At 34.0% G+C, this 19,686-nt stretch overlaps 1 protein-coding gene across 6 annotated transcripts in view; it reads right to left on the bottom strand.

Moving 5' to 3' along the window:
- Nucleotides 1–296: 296 nt before the first annotated feature.
- The window catches only part of ATP10B (ATPase phospholipid transporting 10B (putative)), a 239,451-nt gene continuing 220,061 nt past the window's right edge, over nucleotides 297–19,686 (bottom strand). For 5 of the 6 annotated variants that reach the window (XM_072400705.1, XM_072400704.1, XM_072400703.1 and 2 more), the window contains 9 exons: nucleotides 19,323–19,507; nucleotides 15,701–16,013; nucleotides 14,251–14,327; nucleotides 13,244–13,369; nucleotides 9,590–9,790; nucleotides 8,867–8,947; nucleotides 7,063–7,167; nucleotides 6,600–6,784; nucleotides 297–5,468 (listed from right to left, as the gene is read on the bottom strand). In XM_072400705.1, coding sequence (XP_072256806.1) covers nucleotides 5,096–5,468; nucleotides 6,600–6,784; nucleotides 7,063–7,167; nucleotides 8,867–8,947; nucleotides 9,590–9,790; nucleotides 13,244–13,369; nucleotides 14,251–14,327; nucleotides 15,701–16,013; nucleotides 19,323–19,507 — 1,646 coding nt within the window. In that variant the 3' untranslated portion in view covers nucleotides 297–5,095. Of the gene's footprint in view, nucleotides 5,469–6,595; nucleotides 6,785–7,062; nucleotides 7,168–8,866; nucleotides 8,948–9,589; nucleotides 9,791–13,243; nucleotides 13,370–14,250; nucleotides 14,328–15,700; nucleotides 16,014–19,322; nucleotides 19,508–19,686 lie in introns of those variants that run through there. The other variant, XM_072400708.1, reaches the window with a different exon arrangement.

Here is a 19,686-nt window from a genome sequence, read left to right on the forward strand (position 1 = left end):
TAATTTTCTTTCAATGCCTTGTTATTGGTTTGTATGCCCCTTAGCATACTAAAATTCTGCTGCCTTCTTTTCTGACATTTGAGGCATATTAATACTTAGATATCCAGAACAGGGCATCTCAAAATTGGAACCTAGGTTAAAATATAAATACTGAAAATTCCTATGTTTGGGGGATCTTAGGGAACACAGGGCAACCTTTTCTTAGCACTAGCAGAATGTGTGGACAATTAGTGTACTGAACTGGTAATTTAACTTTGATAGTGAAAGGTTCACCTTGAAAAACTTAAACAGGAGGCTAAACAAAAATGAATTTTATTGTCATTCAAGTTAAAGTTAAATAAACATCAAACAGGTAACAACAATCACATATATATGTGAGAAATTATTACAATACAAAAATGCATTAGAAATATGTTTTGAGTTGTGATAAAATAAATATTATAACTATAATATATAACTAAAATTAACAGCACATATCCCTGAGTTTCTGATTAACATAGTTAAGAAACAGAAAAGGTAAAAATTAAATTCAGTGAACCCTGTTTACAATTTGGAGTGTATTTTGTTGTATGGAGATCAAAATATATTAAAAGAAGCACCATTGCAGACAAATTCCAATAAAAATAGCAACTGTACCTCTACACTAGATGCAAGTCATCCTAAAATAACAGTTGTCTATATATTGGTTTTGAATTGCATGTTATTAAATAAAAACCTACATTTGTAAATCGGTATTTGAATTCCTAATTTCAGTATAATAAAATAACGGACTGTTACACATCAAAATTACACCAAAATATTATGTAAACTCTTTTCATCAGAAAGGTTTTGTGAAATGTATTGGTTTTTGCATAGCAGTTTTTTGTTTTGTTTTTTATATGAAAGTGTTCCTAAATCCATCAGCTGCCTATTAAAAAGGGTCAGTCTATCTCTCACTGGTAGAATGATCCACCAGTTCCTTCTGATAAATCTAGTGCCTTTAGATTAAAAAAAATCCCTGTTTGTTTTTTGCAGTATTGCCCTCTGGTCAAGAAGTCTCATCCGTTATGTTGAATATCCTTTACTTTAATGGTCCATAAATTAAGAAGTCTCTACATAATTTAACCTGCCAGCAGGTTAACAAATGAAATATCAGTTTTGACTTGACTGACCCTTAGTGGCAGGTTTCCATCTAGAATTAGGCAATCTCTGAAAGTCCAGCTGTTTCTGCAGAGACTGGGTACTATACAAGAGCTAGAGAACCACAGAGCATTCTATTTATTCTGGAACGTCTAAACACTTACTTGAAGGATTAGGTAGAATCCTTTCTCTACACCACATTCCCTTTTCAGAAAAAAATGTTACATGTGTGCTTTACATAACTATCCTTTACATAACCGTCTTAAAAAACAGGCATAGGTACAGTTAAGAGAATATGATTTGACTTGAATTACCACCAAATGTGAAAAAATGTATCTTAGATTAAGTAAAAGTAAAAGTGTACAGCTCGGTCATTGGCTGTTACAGATAGTTCGAAAGTATACACTATATTTGTATAACCCAACAGCATGATGTTAAAAAACTATAAAACATACTAAATAATAAATATCACAATTTCTTCATTCTTTCTTACCAATGTAAACATGCAAAGTTGTAAACTCAAAATTCTCACTATTACCTTTCCTACCTCCATTAAGGGGTATATATACTTTACGTGCATGTTAGGTTACAGTGATTAGGTGAAAATAATTACAAAAATAATTTAAATTTAATAAACAGATTTGCTGATCTGCCTTAAAAATATTATTCCGAATTTAAAGTTGTATTCACCAAATTAAAATTACGCCTTTGCATTCAGAAAAAGGAGCTCTGCGCTATACAGGCTCATTCCCTAAAGGTTTGTTCTACATTGCAAATATTATTATTAGATTTCAAACATGTATGAGGGTATTTTCACAGTATAATATTAGAGCCCCGCGTGGATTATCATATTAGGACACAATATTCTGTATGACAGAAATGGTACTTCTGTAACTTGTCCCTGCAATATTATTTTCCCAGTTTACATTTACCTTTTTCTTTATATTGTGTAACTTTTTGTATATTGTGTAGTATTGTTGTGCTGTTTCTTGCTTGGGCTGCTTACCTAGCCATGTCCTATGACATCTTTCCATAAATATTCCCTAATCACCTTTAAAACGTGTCATTTTTAGTAATAGCAAGTGCACAAATCTATTTGTTACTTATTTCAAATAAACCTGTTATTACAGAAATATGGAAGGTGTTACGGCTGACTTCTCTTAGAAGCTGTAATTTTTTTCTGGCAGTCAAGCTTATTCTTCCGCTTTGCTGAACTAGTTGCTTCCCATCACCTAACTGATCTAACTGTATACTTATTCTAGATGAACACATTTAGCGATGATGGCAGAGGATGACCATGGCAGCCAAGGAACTAGCAACTAGTTAGAATAAAAGTCAGCAGTGGTAGTACCAATATTTCCATCTTTGCATGTAGCCTGTAATCCCTTGGGTACTATAAAGGCTATTGCAATATCCTTCTTGCCTCGGGGGTAATATAGACATTTTTGTTGGTTGTCACTGAATGGTAAGTTGAAATCAGCTAAGTAAAAAATTGTGCAAATTGTACATCAATAGATACATAATGTCTAAGTTCAATTCTTTAGGAAAACAGCTGCAGCCTGAGTAAAAAGCCTCCTGCCTACCAGAAGAAATCAGATAGCGCTCTCCAAACAGAATGAGCTTTACTGATTGCAGAGCTATAGGTCGATAGAGAGCTATGGGACGAATGTCAGAACTCTGCTTCCATACAGATTGCAAAGGTCCTCCTCTATAGCATACTGGTAGGGTACAGACCTTTCTACATAGACAGTGGCTGCTATTCCCAAGAAAACAACTATAAAAATTTGCACGCCTTCTGTTTTAATGCACTTGGAATCTATTTAGCGGATTCAAACTGACAGTTCAATTAGGCTTTAATTATTCTAAAAAATGTGTTAAAAGGGTAGAGCTGCGTTCTAAAAGCTACAGCAAGTATTACAGTGAAAATATTTATGTACATAGGAAAATACTTTTTTTCTGCTTTCACAGTAACTAAGCCAATAATACTACAGGAATTATACATAATCTGTCTTGCTCTTCCTAAGCCAATTGTTTTCAACATCTGCTGTGCTTGTGTGACATATAAACAAGAACTATCACAGTTCAGAATAGTATTTGTATATATACTTATATCATTGATAGTTAACCTGTGCAGTAGGAAGTGATGTGATATGATTAAAAAAAAAAACTCTACTTTTGTCTTTACTCTACTACTTGGTCAAAATTAAATTCACTTTTTACATTCAAGTTATAGATGTAATAACGTTATAACTACATCAGTCTCATCACATATATAGCTGTATCAATATAACAAGGTTAACCAAGCAGCATTACAGATCTTCCTTAAGCATGCGTAGGTCTACCTTAAAAGTGATAACGCATGCATCAGTAGTGACAATTACCAGTAAAAGCTCTACCTTCTTTGTATTACAAACTTTGCTTTTCACATTACAACCTAATCAGTATCAAGAGCTTTCTTTTTGCAGATCTATTCTTTTACTAATCAGCAGTATTTCTGTAGATTTAATATAGTAAACACAACAAAACTGTAGGAAGTGGAACCCGCACAAATAAATTTGATTTTATAAATATGTTTAGCTATTGCAACATGATAATAAATATACATTACGTTTGGTGTTTGTTTTCTTGGCTCGGAGTGATAAACATATTTTATATTAAAGATGTATAGTTTGTGCACTGAAAAGTTTTTGGCATTTGTAGTATGCAGCAAAAAATAAAATTCCTACAATTGGCACTTGATGTCTTTTGGATTGGAAATATTGAGAACAACAGAAGAAAGGAACGCATTGCTTCCCATAAAAATCTTCTTTTTCTAATAGAATCTGATTGGCTGGTGTATGGTATGTGCTCATGTATTATACAGGTTTAGTTTGTTCAAATTGATACATTTATCTGTGGACTTTGATATACTAATATAATAGGTAATATAATCATAGCTATTGTAAACTCTGGAATGCAGTAAAAATGTTTTGTTTGTATAACAGTAAAAATAAATAAAGCACTCATACATGACTAACAGAAATAAACAACCAAGGTCCTTGGCTAATATGTTATCTTTAACCACGACCCTACAGGTTAGGAAAGATAACTAATTTGGTTATTGGCAAACTGTGGCCCAAACTAGACATCTGGTAAACACTGGTCCGTAAGACCTGAATAAGTATGTAATCTGTGGTTTTGCGGCAGAGATTTCACTATTGAAAGCATCCTCTGTGTCCATTTGTGTCAGGTCCTAGGTATTGGAATGGCTGGAGGATCTCGTAGAATTCTCAAATCCCAGGACATTCAAAAAGCAAAGCTCCAATCCTTTAAGGTATTGTTGAAATTAGATGGCATTGTGAACAGACCAAACTAGGCAGAAGAATAGTGCAGAACACTGGGAGTTTTGGAACTATCAGGAAATACTAGAGCTTTGTCAGAATTGCCTTGTTTTAGTAACCCTGGTTGTGGCTGCAGATTTGAGGAGCCTTGGAATTATCTTTTAAGGCATTATTATTGGTTAATATGGATTACTACACTTTAGCTTGCCTAATGCTTCATGTTTTTAACAGGCCCATATGAGATTCCGATATAACAACCTGACATGAGTGGTCCAGAAACAGAAAAATATCTGTAAATGTATTCCATAAATGAAGGATTTCAATGGAACCTAGAGTTATTAGGAAATATGATCAAACTAAAGTTTTAAACTATGTAGAGTTACTACAAATTGCACACTGCCAGCAGCTCATAATATTAGTCTCTTAAAATATGTATGTATATAAAGAAGTTCACATATTCTTGTTTTGTCCTTCATTTAATAAAAAAGTGTGTTCTGCATCAGTGACTTCACTTCGCTCTTGTGTCCAAAGAAACTTCACAGTTGAAGTGATGGAGGCAGCATTTACCTCCGTTATATTTCCCAATATGGGTTTACCAGCAGAGTATTATGTACAAGTACATTGGGAAATGTGTGACTTCCCAATAAAGTCCAGGATTAAACAGTCACTGTGCTAACAGATCTGCGATGATTGGCTTTAGTATGATCTTCCACACCTCTTGATGGTGAAGCAGCATTTGGTAGAGGCTTTGGTCTATGTGTCCTTGGAGTGTTCATCTCTCTATAGGAATTGTTCAAGTTGTCCTCAAGGCTGGGTGAACATACATTGTGTAGCATTCTTTCTGGAGTTGGTGGAAAACTGTTGTTTAGGGTTATATTGCTAGGATTGGATGCCAATGCAGCACTTCTGTTTCGGTCTTTCCACTCTTGTATTTTTAGTTCTCTTGCTTCTTTACTTAATTTATCAAGCTTATGAGCTTCAGTAGTTGGACTTACTCCACAAGTACCTCGCAAGACTGTGATAAAATACCTGTTAAGAAATATGATGATTACAATTTAGTTTTTAGCGTTCCTTGTATGGGTATAATTAGTGTTAAGAAAAATGTTTAAGGCCCTGGGTAATTGTCTTTTATGCACAGGGTATTGGCATTGCCATATCAGTTTATGATGATGCAAACCTGCTTGAAGCAGGTCAAATTCAGGTTAGAAGAACATCAGCTGAAGGACAAATGGAAATGCAATCAAGAATTGATATCAAACTGATGCTAATGACACAAGCCCAAAAGCCCTTTAGGCTGGGCACGGTTGGGTGGGTCTTAAACTGAAAATAATATTGATCAACATTTTGTTCTCACTTTTAAATAATAGTATGGCAATAGTAAAACCCTCATTACCTCCTGTCAGCTTTGGTAATCCTTCAATGTAACACAGTAAAAAGATGGTTTCCTCAAGGGAACCATTCTTGTGTTAAATTTTTTTAATTTTATAATTTGACTGTGGATAAAAAAAAAAGCAATTCCTTTTCTTTCCGATAACATTTTCTATTACAAAATGGATTATCCTGCAAACTATCAGATGACGATAAAGTGGTACAAGAACATTCTATTTACAAACCAAAAGCAACCCTGCTAGTCTACAAAACACTCAAGTTATATTGTGGAGAAACGGAGAGAAATAGTAAATATGTTTTTTTGTTTAGCCCACACAAAAGCCTAAATTGACTTTTCAAATTCTGTGCCAGACTTAAATGTGCAGTTTTACTTCACAAATGTTTGGAGATTTTGCTTAGCATCTGTGTTTCCAGGGTTTTAAAGGAGCAGTATAGAAAAGTTTAGAGCCATACATAAACAACTAAAATGTGTTCTGTGTAATACAATCCCTGCAAATAGCCACCAGTGTGTCAGGTGAGGAATTTTTCTTTTGTAGTTATGTAAAAAGTCACACTGATATGTCAGCACAAAAGCAAATGTCTAGAAATGTTTTATTACTCCATAATGAAAGTTTATTCCATGGTCCACCGATGTATGTCATTAACAATATGGACACAAACTGTTCACAACTATCCCACACAATTCTGTTATGTGGTGTCATTATATATGTGTAGTATCACAAGTTAAAAGCAAAATCAATATCAACCAGAAGCAACACAACAATATCTTACTTTGGCAGGAGAGCAATGACTGGTGTAATAATGCAGAGCATGTAAAAAGGAGCTGCAGACATTTGTTTTTCCATTACCCAATAGGGACTTGGCACTTCACATGAAACACAAATGGCATTATAGGCCAAAGCGACAACGAAATAGAAAACAATACTTGCAATAATTGTAATCCAGTGCACAATGGTCTGTAAAGGAAAAAAAAAGAACATATTATCCTTTCTTGTACAGACAACTTAAAACATATTTTAGGCTTAAAATCCCCAAGTACTCTTTTTTTTTTGCAATGACACCGCTCAATTAAATTTAGCCTACACAGTTTTGCACTATTGCATTATGTGTTACAAATACATGTCGTATAAAGGCATACATGACTCTATATCAGCATGTCAATGATTATATGTCATATTTGTATGGTAACAAAAATAGTCTATAGCTTATGGCATAATTAAACAGTAAAACTTACCCAAGTTTTTATCTCAATGGCAAGATGGAAAATAATCGTAAGGAGGGCTATAGTGTTGATAGTAATGCCAAATGAAAGGATATCTATATCCGTTTTGTAGAATGTCTGAAACAGATAAAGAAAACGTTTTAGATAGTAAATAGTAAAATGTGAATATTAATGTTTTTTAAACAAAAACTGGAGCACACAATAAGAGTTTCCTAAAAGCCAGTACAGGTTACTCATTTATTGAATTTGTGCAATATGAATTATTTTGGTATCATAATGTGACATTCTGGGTCTATGGTACAAGCAGTAGTGGAAAAACATGACCTGCAAAAACTGGCACTTCAATAAACAATAAAGAACTTGCTGTAAAGTAAAGGTTATCCTTACTTTAAGTACTAATCAAATCTGGCCCTATTTCTGATTTTTGACTTGTGCATTTTTGAACATGCAAGCAGATTTTCTGAAGACTGGGAAAAATACATGCCTGTGGATTTTCTGACTTCTTAAAGGAGTTCTCTAGGAGAAAGTAAAACTGCCACAAAAATTATTTCATGTATCCACAGTACCTGATCACTATGTGTTTATTATAATAAAAAGGTGATTGGGAAGTGAACAGATGTTGCCTAGCATTTCACGGTATCACTTTTAATTTGTAATCTGTTCCAATAGACCTGAGGAAGGTCAAGTATGTTTTATTATGGAGCAGGTCAGGATTTACAAACCCTAAAATCTTAATAAGGATTGGTAATCTAAATGCATGTAGACTGCTGTGAGCTTTTCATTCATATATATTAGAATTGTTGTATATCTTTTACAGAAAACTATACATCAGGCACAGCAAACTTTGCTTTTTTTACAAAAATATAGGCCTCTGTATGGAACTTGATTTTATTTCCAGCCTGCAAATAAAAGGTTCTCATTAAATCAACTCAGCTAAGCTCTTTTATCGCCCCTGTGACTATCTCAGCTGTTACATATGGTTGAAATAATGCTCAGATTTATGGAATTGTAGTTTTGGCAAAAAGAGCAAACCTCATAGTTTATTGTCTGCTGTGGAGGCGTGCTGTCCAAAAGGCACTTCCCCAGGATGTAGTCAGCTGCTAGAGGCAGCATTTGTGCCAGTTTGTAGTGTTTGTAGTGACATACACAGTAAAATAGAGTTTTGAAAAACACATTATATTTCCTTTGGAGCTTAATCATTTGTACCAAATTTCAAGTATTCTTTATTTCCAATGTAGTTCGTGAAAGAGCACCTGCATGTTCCACATTGTAACAGCTTCCTAACGTCTTCCTATTCCCAATAACTACAAGTTAAGCTGCTATATCTACAGTGGCCATGCAACATAACTCCAATGTTATGTTGCATAACCACTGCACAATGTAGATAAAAATGTGGGGAGCACAGGTACATATTTTATCAGGGCATTGGATTCTGGTCTCTGTATTAGCAATATATCGGCAGTATCTATTGACATGAGACAACCACAATGCTCCTGGTAGCCAGCAGTATTTATTTTATTCTAATTTACTAGTTCTGAAATATGCCATTTTTTCATATTCCATATGTCAACTGTAGTATTACCTATTGATGAATGTTAGTGTTTCAAATATATTCAGTTTACATTATCATACAGGGGTAGGAATCAACTATGATGATTAATTTTATGCAATTACTAGACATCCTTTGGAAATCAATGCCCTGTAAGTATAAAATTATCATCTCATGTCTCTGGTCAGTGTTGAAAACATTTAATCCATTACGAACTGATTGTTTAGCTATAAAAACATGTAATATAACAATGGATTCAGCACTTACCAAATAAGGGACAAAGAAGCAAACAAGACTCTGGTAGAAAGCATCTAAGATGGCAATCCAAAAAGTTGATAGCTTGTATGACTGTAATATAAAGATAATTGCAGAAAGTTTAACAAGTCAAGAAGTAAAATGGTGTAAAAGAATACCTAAAAAAACAAGCTATACTTAACCCAAATCTACACTAATGCTGTGCAGTATTACATTAGGAGCAAACTACCTGTTTTATACATTTCTAGGCACCATTTTAATACTTTTGACCAGTTAGAAAACTGATTTCAAATCCACAAACTGAAAAGTAAATCGAAGCACTGCAATCATACAGACCATGATTTAGTGAATTGTTTCTTCAGTATCTACAGAAGAAACAGTCTGCTGGAGGAAGTGAGCTCACAATCTCACAACCGCTAGAGAGAACTGTCTGAGATAAAGTTGTTCCTCTGACTTTAAAACGGATGCTGTAACAGCACAATTTAATCCTCTGAAGAGTATAAATATAACCATATGAACTTTTATGTTATAGTAAACAAATGACAGGAATCAAATCAACTAGTGTTTATAATTACTTATATTTTTAAAAAAATTTAAAGGTTAGATGTTTTATGATGGAACATGGATCCACAAAGCACAAAATATATAGACATCCCAGGACCAAATAACTTTGTGTCTATAAAACACAAAACATAAAAAAACACAAATAAATTCCATAAAACAGCTGAATGATACCTCTGAACGTTGTCCACTTTTGTAAAGTTCTGGTAAGCTCAAAAGGGTCTCTGCAGAAACATCCTTGTCCATTACACCAAAGACAAGTGGTGGTACAGAAGTAAAGAACAGGTTGAAAAAGATCAATTGCCAATAATCAATCATGGTAGTTCCTGAGAAGCCACAGAAGAACTGGAACCAGAACAGCAGGTTGACATAAGCCTGAAAAGGAGAAATCAAACAGATTAAAATATTTACATTTAAAGTAATTATTAAATATAAAAATGGAGACTGCAATAGATGTCTGGTTGTTACAGTGACCAGTTGGATCAGTAGAGTCTCAATAGGTATACTGAATAGGTTAGTCAGAAAAAAGAAGCCTTTTTTGGAACTCCTGGGTCAGTGACCCAAAATGCCCAATCATATGCTCAATATAAAATCAATAACTCAAGACAGAGGTGGATCTACACTATGCAGTTCTTCCTAGTCCCAGAAGATGTCAGTTTCTAACAACAGAGATGTTCATAGCACTGGTATGTGACAAGTATAGCTCTATACAAGGGGGAAAAGCCTTTGAATACCCATAGCATGAAAAAAGGGAAGTAGACTATGGCTACAGCGCTGGGTAATATGTTGGCGCTAAATAAATCCTGTTTATTATTATTATTATTAATATTAATATATTGGCAGCACTAGTAGCATGCTGTTTTGGGTTACAGTTGACAAAACTAAGTTCCTGTGTTAAAGTTGCACACTTCTATAAATAAAGAGTACCAGCAAAAAAGAACATTTTGCACTTTGGCAGTCTTTGGATGTGGTGGCTTCATTAGGTACTGCATATTTTTTCTTTTTTCACAACACACCATGTCAGAGATAAGATAACCTATTTTCACTCCTAACAAGTGTCAGTTTCAGACCACTGAGGTGCTCAAACATATAAAAGACCGCAATGTGTCTGAAAGTAGGAAGCAAAAACACAGAAAGTCACACTTATAACTAAAACATCTCTACCTATAACTACAGGATCTGAATGGCTTAATATAAAGCCCGCCACTGAAATCAGAAGATCCTCTTACATTTCTTGTAACAAACACCAGAGCTTCTGCTCAATCATACAGTACAAAATGAAATGTCGTAAATGCCAAGTGCAGGAACTCCACAAATCAGAATTCACTTTACTAATACCATGCACAATACCACAAAACCCTATTAGGGTTGGATAATGATCTGTGGATATTTTCTGAATGGTCATTGAGTAGCAGTGTGTGAGGAGATGTGGGTAACAACCTTTAAATGGGTTTTGCAGAATAATGCATTTTTATTTATATAGAAAATGCACCTTCCTTAGTACTTTAAAGGGCCCATAGTCATGTTGCTACCTGAATTTACAATCTAATGTCCCTACCATAGTCAAAGATCAGCATCTAAACTTCATTTGTACATACCAACTCAAAGATCAAAGCCCAAGCTTTTAATAACTAGGTTTTTTTTGGGATGTGCATATGGTTTTTTGTTGTTGGTAATATATCTATTTGTTTTAAAGTATGCAGAAGTAGTATGTTTCAGATTAGGCTGCATACAATTATATTGCGTTGTTTCTTCAATTTGATCAGTTGCAGAAAAAACAAGTTTTTCTGAATGTGGTTTTAGGCATTTGCACTACTTATTATGCTTACCTACAAGCTTTAAAAATAAGCCCCAATAGCTTTGCAATTATGCAGTTGGGAAGATAAAGAAAATATTTCTCACCTCTCATAAATTGTTCACAGATTACTGGCTAAAATAGTTCTATAATAGGTTTTCTATGCTTTTCAAATGTAACAGCTACAGACAAACAGTAATGTGCTTTACTTGAATCTTCAATTTAAACTTTAATGCCATTTTACACCTTTATCTCCTTTGATTAAAGATTTCCTATATTTAAATACAACACAATGAAATATCTTTGTTTGCATATAGTATTCTTCTATTTCACGTTTCATTTTGAAATAATAATAAAAAAATGTTGGCCTTCTATATCTGAGCAGTTCATTATTTCAACAGTTTATTTGCAATAATCATACCATTTAAAATATCCAACTTTAAGCAAAAATTTAAAGGGCATAAAAAAAAAAGCCCTGCCAGGGCAGACAGGAGCTAAGATAATTCTGTTGTTACATCTTGGCACATTTTCCTATATTAACAATGTTTGTTACAGTTGACTATAAGCATCATAAATAATGTGTTATGTATGCAAATTGTTAGCACTAACTTAATTTTGATGGATGCTATAATCAATTAGTAACTATATTATGAGATTACTCATACTGTAGAGATAAAGAATAAGGAAATTCATCTTGTTGTCTTAGACAGGTGTGCATCATTATGAAGAAAATGTGTACAGGTGTCGCTCATAAAGCTTCACTCCAATTCAAATATTTCAGAAAGCTGTCAATCTACAGATGTAATCTCATTCACAAGCAAGTGTGCACAGACTGAATCTAGAGCCATTTCTGAAAGCTACTCCTTTTGACTTCTTCTTTTACATTACTTATCATGTAAATTCTGTTCATTCTCACTTTTAAAGCGATTTATAAGCAATCACCTGTGTATGTCTTAAAACCTCTGTGATTGCCTGTCTGTATAGCCAACTGGACAGTTTTCCAAAGATGTGAAAAATATTATAATTATCATATAATGATTATAAAGACCTACAATCTATTCCCTTTGTCTGTATTAGACTATTTTACTTAAATTAATATCTTACCTAACCACAAGTTATATTCTATATTTTTCCTTGTGACATTAAAGCACAACAAATACAGCATGCCAGACTTAATGTCCTATCCTATTTTTGTAGCCTGTCATTTTTAAAGAGCCTTAAAAGTGCATTACAATAGAAAGGTATTGCCAATTAGCATGTCACACCATTGCATTCTGAGCAAACATCCAATTCAGACAGTAATAGCTAATGTACTATTCATCCTGTCAAGGTACATTTCCTATAAATAAGAATAAAACAAAATGTAAAATATGCTCTGTATTATAATTGTGTTGGGCAACACACCATAATGGATATCTATTGTTATTTTTATGGCGTGATAATGATTGCATCAAAAGTTCAGCAGCTTTGTTACAAATAATCAAATTGGAAAGTTTTGTAGTTTTCTATGGATCTGTTGAGATACATACTACAACATGATGTAGTAGTAGGAAGATAATCATGTAGTGAACTGTACATGTCAATGGGAATGAGGGTATTCAAAAACACAGTGGACCTGATTTATTAAAGCTTTCTAAGGCTGGAGAATAAATACTTTCATCAGTGAAGATGGGTGATCCAGCAAACTTGCAAAAAAACATTTGAGAGCAAATGACTTTGAGGAAATCCATTGCAGGTTTGCTGGATCACCCAGCCTCACTGATGAAAGTCCATTCTCTCCAGCCTTGTAGAGCTTTAATAAATTAGGCCCAATGCATCTAAAACATATGTTACCATAATGCATTAAAATGCATGTGTTTTATTGCAAATACCATTATCTCAAATATCTAAGGAAAATCGACCTAGATGTATTATTGACTAAGATTTGATTATATGTTTTTATTTCTTCAGTTCAATGTGACAGATAAAATATTTTAACTAATGGTAATACATGTGACATGATATTGGAATAAAATTATTTTAATCAAACATACCACATTTTTGTAGAAGAAATAGATAACCATTTTTGCCAATCGAGTGTAGCACCAATGACCATGTACAAGTAATAGTTTCTTGAGATGCTTGAATCGAGATATTGCAAAATCACTGGACATCACAGCCTAAAATCAAGAGATAAATTACTAAAATATATGGTAATAATAATGCAATTAAAGAGTTTATAACTATAGGCTACGGAGCCACAAATTGTAAATAGGAACCTATCATCTCAAAAAGAACATTTAACCTAACAACTTGCTTAGTTCCTGAAAATAATATTAATGCTAAACATAAACACTAAAATGGGAACAGTATTATTATTATTATTGCTTCTATCCCTAAGAGTAAGCTCTTTGAAAGCTTTAAAGTGAAATACCAACCATAGACTAAGGGTGTGCAGAAAAAAGTTGTGATGACTAGTACTAGTATAATCTCAAAAAAGAAAGCCAGTATAGGCTGGAGATTCTGGTAAGAAAAATTTGGTGCAGACCTTATTGGCACATTTTAAAAGCAGGAGTGCCACAAAAGAAAACTCCTATAGGGTTTATGATTAGGGACATGGTTGAACCTTCCTTGAGTAAAGTCTGTATTCACTATGTAATGCTGTGATATATACTATCCAAGCAATATTTTAAACATGTATCTGCAGTTTTGTTGAGCTTCCCATTCAGGATAAATGTTGGTATTCTCAAATATTTACAGTCATTGCTTATCAATAATGAAGATGTCCATGTGATGTGGGTGATAAATTGAAATTGTAACACAAACCAAAAAAAGTTTTACTATAAAATTTGTGAATGCAAATGTATAATATTGAAAAGCTTATTTGGCACTCAAGTTAATAATCAGTGTCAGTTTACTGCCTCCAAACTATTTTCATGTCTAGTTTCTGGCTAAACAATACCACCAAGCATATTTTTTTCTCTAATAGACATATTACCTAAAAAATAAATGTCATAGTATAACAAAACACATTAAAAACTTTTAATTTTTTAATATGTACCTGCATGCCTTCTTGACCAGAAATTCCAATGCCAACATCTGCAGCTTGAATCATACTGACATCATTGGCACCGTCACCTTAGAAAAATAAAGAATAATTGTAGATAGATAGAAGATGCATTATTACAATATATATGTTACACATTTTATTTAATACATGTTGTGTTTTTGAACACACTTATTCAATCTCTTGCCAACAACAACAAAAACATGTGGTGTGTGGTTTTATACAGAGGGATTTCTTAACTAGAACTATTTAGTATGCTAGGCTAAATATAATTAGATGGGTCATGAAAATATATTGTTGGTTTTAAACATTCACTACAGGAATTATATCACTGTTCTCAACTGCAGAACATTTTCATTTAAAAATGATCCTCAATATAACATATAGGTTTTAGTGTTGTGGTGCTATATTTATTTTCTTGGTTTGTGCTCTAGTCTTAAAAGAGAATAATGAAAACATCATTGCTTCAACAATGCTATAAGATCAAGGGTTATGTTTTTTTTTTTAAAAACCCAAATAGGTTCACAGAGAACAGGGGTTCTTGACTATGAATAATTATTTTATACCCACACACCCCTGTTCTGCAATTTGGGTTGTAGGTCAGCTTTGAGTTAAAGGGGAATTGGAGGTCCCAATAGTCCCAATGGTGCACTGTGTCATTTTTAAAGCAGTCCACCTATTTTTCACGCCTATATAACTCTCTTCAAAAAAAAAAAAAAAAAGACGGGTGAACAAATTAATCAAAAGATTGCATAAAAACCTGCTAGCATCTCATTTTCAACTAACTGCAATTACTGCCGCACAAGGTGAGATAGCGATACGTTTTTTTGTTGAGTAGTGGAACTGAGATTTAATAGTTGACTTGCTTCTAGAATCTTTTGTCAATTGTATGTAATTAACCGGCAGCTGCTGTTTTTTTATAGCTCTTTCGAAATGACTGCCATTGTTTCAAGTGTAGTTTTTTGTTAGCTGAAATATTAGAATGGGGTTAATTCTAGCTCAAGTTTGTTTGAGAATTGGCTTCAAGCAACACATAACAGTTCCACTCAGATTCAACAGGACAATGCCTAAAAATAAGGGTTCCTGTTTTTTTGGATTTTGATATACCATTCTGTCTGATTCTGGTTTTTGATTTGTTGTCCTACTGCCATTTTCTTGGTTCTCTAGCTGGATGCAATATGACCTGACAGTCTGGTATTTAACTCTCCCCAGTAGATTGACTTTGAGAGCCCTGTCCTGAGTAAAATCTTGAGGGTAACACAAGCTAAATAAACTGTAAAATTCAGGGAAGCCCTTGCTACCCACTGATAATTCAGAGGGTCTATACTCTATACTAATGAATTACAGTAAGTCATTATCCAATACAATGAATATACCATACAATACAAACTCATACTGCTAAAATTGACATCATTATCTTTAAAGAGAAAGGTTAACCACTTACCTATGGAAAGTGTCATGACATTTAACTTGTCCCGTACTAGTCTGACAACCATGCTTTTCTGTAGAGGTGTAGCGCGGCAGCATAAAACAGAACGACAATGCTTTGTTAGCTCCAAAAATTTTGCCTCCAAGCCACCCTGAAAGATCACATTTAATGTCCTTCCATCAATCACCAGTCCAACTTCAGGCCGAGCCATCTCCTGTTCAGGAGCAGTTTGTGGCTTCTGCCTTTTAAACAGACGTTTCTTCTTCTTCTCAGGGGAAATATTTTTTATTTCTTCCAAAGTGCAGTCTATGATGGACTCACAAGTTTCCTACAATACCAAAAATAATTCTCTATTACTCCAAAAGGTTTTGATATACTTGCAATCCTACACTAAGACATTTGTTCTTACCAGAATGTTTGTGAGAGTACAAAGACAACATATACACATACAATATGCATTATATATTGGAAGTGGACATGAACACAAAATGTTTCCTTCTGAAAAACAGCAATGCAATTTCTGGTATGCATGTGTTTCTTGGCACTCCTGGTCCCATAGTCTCAAAGTTAACTTTCGTACACTGTAGATATAAGGCACTTCTACCTCTAATTGAACTGCTGCTCTCAGCTGTCCTCCCTTCTGTTCAGGGCTTTTATCTGAGAAAGCAAAGTGCTGCCTCTACCAAGAAGGCCTTAACAACAAAGAGGCACCGATATGGTAGGTCAGCATTGGGGAAAGATCAGATATAGGCAAAACTGCTAAGTATTCCCTTGCTCACTAGTTGCCTTTTTTTAGAGACAGCTCCCATTTCATTTTTTCCTAAATCAGCTCTATTCTGACATTTTACCAACTATTTAAAAGGGTGGATAACCCTTTAATAAAATGATAAAAAAAGTTTCCTATTTGTTTTTAATACTATTTTTTTAATTTGAAATGGGAGGGAGGATCCTTCCCCTTCGTCTTTACTGCCAAGGAGGTATAGACTGAATAGGAAAGCCAGAGCCTCCTGGAATACATACATCACATATTCCAGGAGGCTTTGTGGTGCTCCTTCTCCTCATACCCAATGTGAAATTTGAGCTTTTAAGCAAAGTAAAAAAAGTGCCAAATATACACATGCAGAGTACTATACAAATGGCCTTCTATAATGTGGGGTACAAAAATAGTATGCAAAAATCACTTCTGCATGGTACTTGCTTAGTTTTCATCAGATGGATTCGCACTACTGCATTTTAGTTATTGACCCCCATTGTTACTGATTGCTAGAAATGTTTATTGTGTGATTGAGCTACTAAACATTATGTAGCACTAGTCTAATATGGCAGATATGACCTATAGCTAACATTACTATTTTACATGCACTAGCGTAGATAAAGTCTCTTTCAAGAAACTATACAGAATGTATTTATTGAGGTCAGCAATACAGAAGCACACCAGAGATTGCCAAGTACTTGTTGTGCCTTCTAGGGACTGCTATTTATTTAGGCTGTGGCTCCAGAAGTCTAGCTTGCCAAATCACTGTTTGCCTTCAATGTCTATTAAAAGCTTCCCACCCCAAGCAGCAGTAAGTATATTACAAGTATGTGTCAGACCTTTGAGGTTTGGGCTGTGTCCTATTGACATTTCCTAACAAAGGCATTGCATAAGTGGCATTTGTACAAGAAAGAAGATCCATGAAAAAGCCACAAGTAAAATGCAAACTTGCAAAGTCATTCTTCTTTAGATTAAAATTGGCACAACCAATTTTACTGATAACAAAAATTACCTGTATTTGCATAAAGGTTATGTACTTCCTTAACGTAAAAATTCATCAAATGAAAATTCTTAATGAAACACACACATATATAAATATAAATAAATATATATATATATATATATATATATATATATATATATATAATTAGGATATTGGAGTTTTTTTTTGCATAATTACCTTTCTGCTCTATGCTCAGCACATATCATACTGTCCTTGGGGCAAGGACATGCACTTTCTTACTGCGAAAGTGTCTAAGCGTCATTAGTCTTTCCAAAACTAGAAAATGTATTTGTCTTTCTTTAGGTCGAATAATACAGATCATTACTTTATAGCACTGTGGCTAACTATGATCAAAGCTGATGGTATGATGTTGAAGAACATTTATGAGCAGAGAACTTTCAATGCAAACTATATGAACTTTTGGAACTTTACTTGAGGGTAAAATTAAAGGTACACCCTCCAACAGCTAACCATTGCACTACCACTGACAAGTTTTGGAACCTGGAGTTACTCTTTAGAATGTTAAGGCCAGTAGGATCCCAGGCTGTAGGTTTAAAAAGCCGGAAGCAAACAGCTGCATTGCCTTTACTTCATCGCTGCTGTTACCATAGGAACATTTTGCTACACAGAAATACCTATAAAGAAATCCAAAAAAAATCTTCAACCCTTCCAACAAAACCTACAATAGAATATTATACTTCTGAACTTGCCTCTGACTTTTTAAAGATGAATAAGTAAATCAGCCTTTTAAGGCAAATGCCTACTTAGGATTGGGTATTTGTATATTACTCAGTATGTCATGGGTCACGAGTTTCTTTTTCACTTGACAAGCAATCAAGACACCCAACGATGAAAGCTGGTTTCAATTGGGCTTACTAACTTAGTTTTATTTTATAAATAAATGAACTTTGGCAGCAAACCCAGCTGAGGTCTAAAAGTCTTCTATACATAAATACATTTGTGCAACGTGACAATTGCTGAAAAAACATTGTTCGCAATCATCATTCAACATGTCAAGTGCTTTCTGTACGCATGAAACAGTATGACGTTTAATAGCACAGCCCTGAGTCACAGTGCAATGATTAAAATAAAACAGGTTTTGTTAGCACTGACATTTAACGTTATTAGATTGCTGTCAAACTTTTTTTTAACACAAACATTTTTCAACATATTATCCTTTCTGCAAAATACTGCTGATGGATGTTCTGTGCTGGGCAATACCTAACACCGGTAAAATTTTAAGTCAAACCTCAACCTCAAATTAGTGTATGATAACTGTACTATTATAGGGAATGTAGTACAGTATAGGAGCACTTCAAAGTGGTGACATACAGTAGGTTGGGTTAAGGGATTATTATTGGCCTTATTTTTATGAATATCTTCAGAATTTAAAAGACACACTTTTTAGAGATGTGTTTCAATTTGATTTAGAGTTCCTGGGTATATCATTGATTTATTGATAATGATATGTAATATGATAATGAGTACAGGTAGGTGGTATATGTTACAAAATCACTTTAAGATAAGTAAAAGATCTCCTTCCTCATAAGTGGACTTGGGGTTTTAGGTATATTATAATTCTCAAAAACCAAGTAATCAGTTATGCTATTATATTGATCTGTAATCAGCCAAGCCTGGAAGGAAAAATAGAGGGGGGTTGGGGCAAGGAATAAGATAGTGAATGGATTTCCTCACAAAAAGGTAAGCGTGGGAAAAAATATGCAACGGGATGGAAGAAGTAGATGGGAGGATTTTACATTTTAACTGGAACTATGTCCACTGTTCCTTTTTTTTTAATTTAAACTACAAGCTCAGGAAAAGGGTTGTCAGGTTTCAAATCTGAAATATTATGTTAATTTTAAAAATGACACGTTACATACCTTGCTCTCTGTATTGATTGTAAAAACCATGTCACTTTGTTCCAGAAGCTGGCAGGAGTGGGCAATATTAATGGCAGTTTCTTGTTTGTCACCAGTCAGCACCCAGATATTTATACCAGCTTCTCTCAATGCAGCTATGGTGTCTGGAACCCCATCCTGAAGTCGATCCTCTATACCAGTTGCACCTGTTTACAGTAATAAAATATTCTTAGTTACAATATTTGTCTTACCAACTGCTGATGATAAATGATAAAAATGTATAAATGAGTATTTATTAAACCAAAGGAATGTGAAGTATAGATTCCCACAGCAAGCAATCATTTTTTGTGCTCTGTATAGATTTAAAATCTGAGTTTTCTGGTTC

Source organism: Pyxicephalus adspersus, chromosome 2, assembly GCF_032062135.1.
Source record: "Pyxicephalus adspersus chromosome 2, UCB_Pads_2.0, whole genome shotgun sequence".
Lineage (NCBI taxonomy): Eukaryota > Metazoa > Chordata > Amphibia > Anura > Pyxicephalidae > Pyxicephalus > Pyxicephalus adspersus.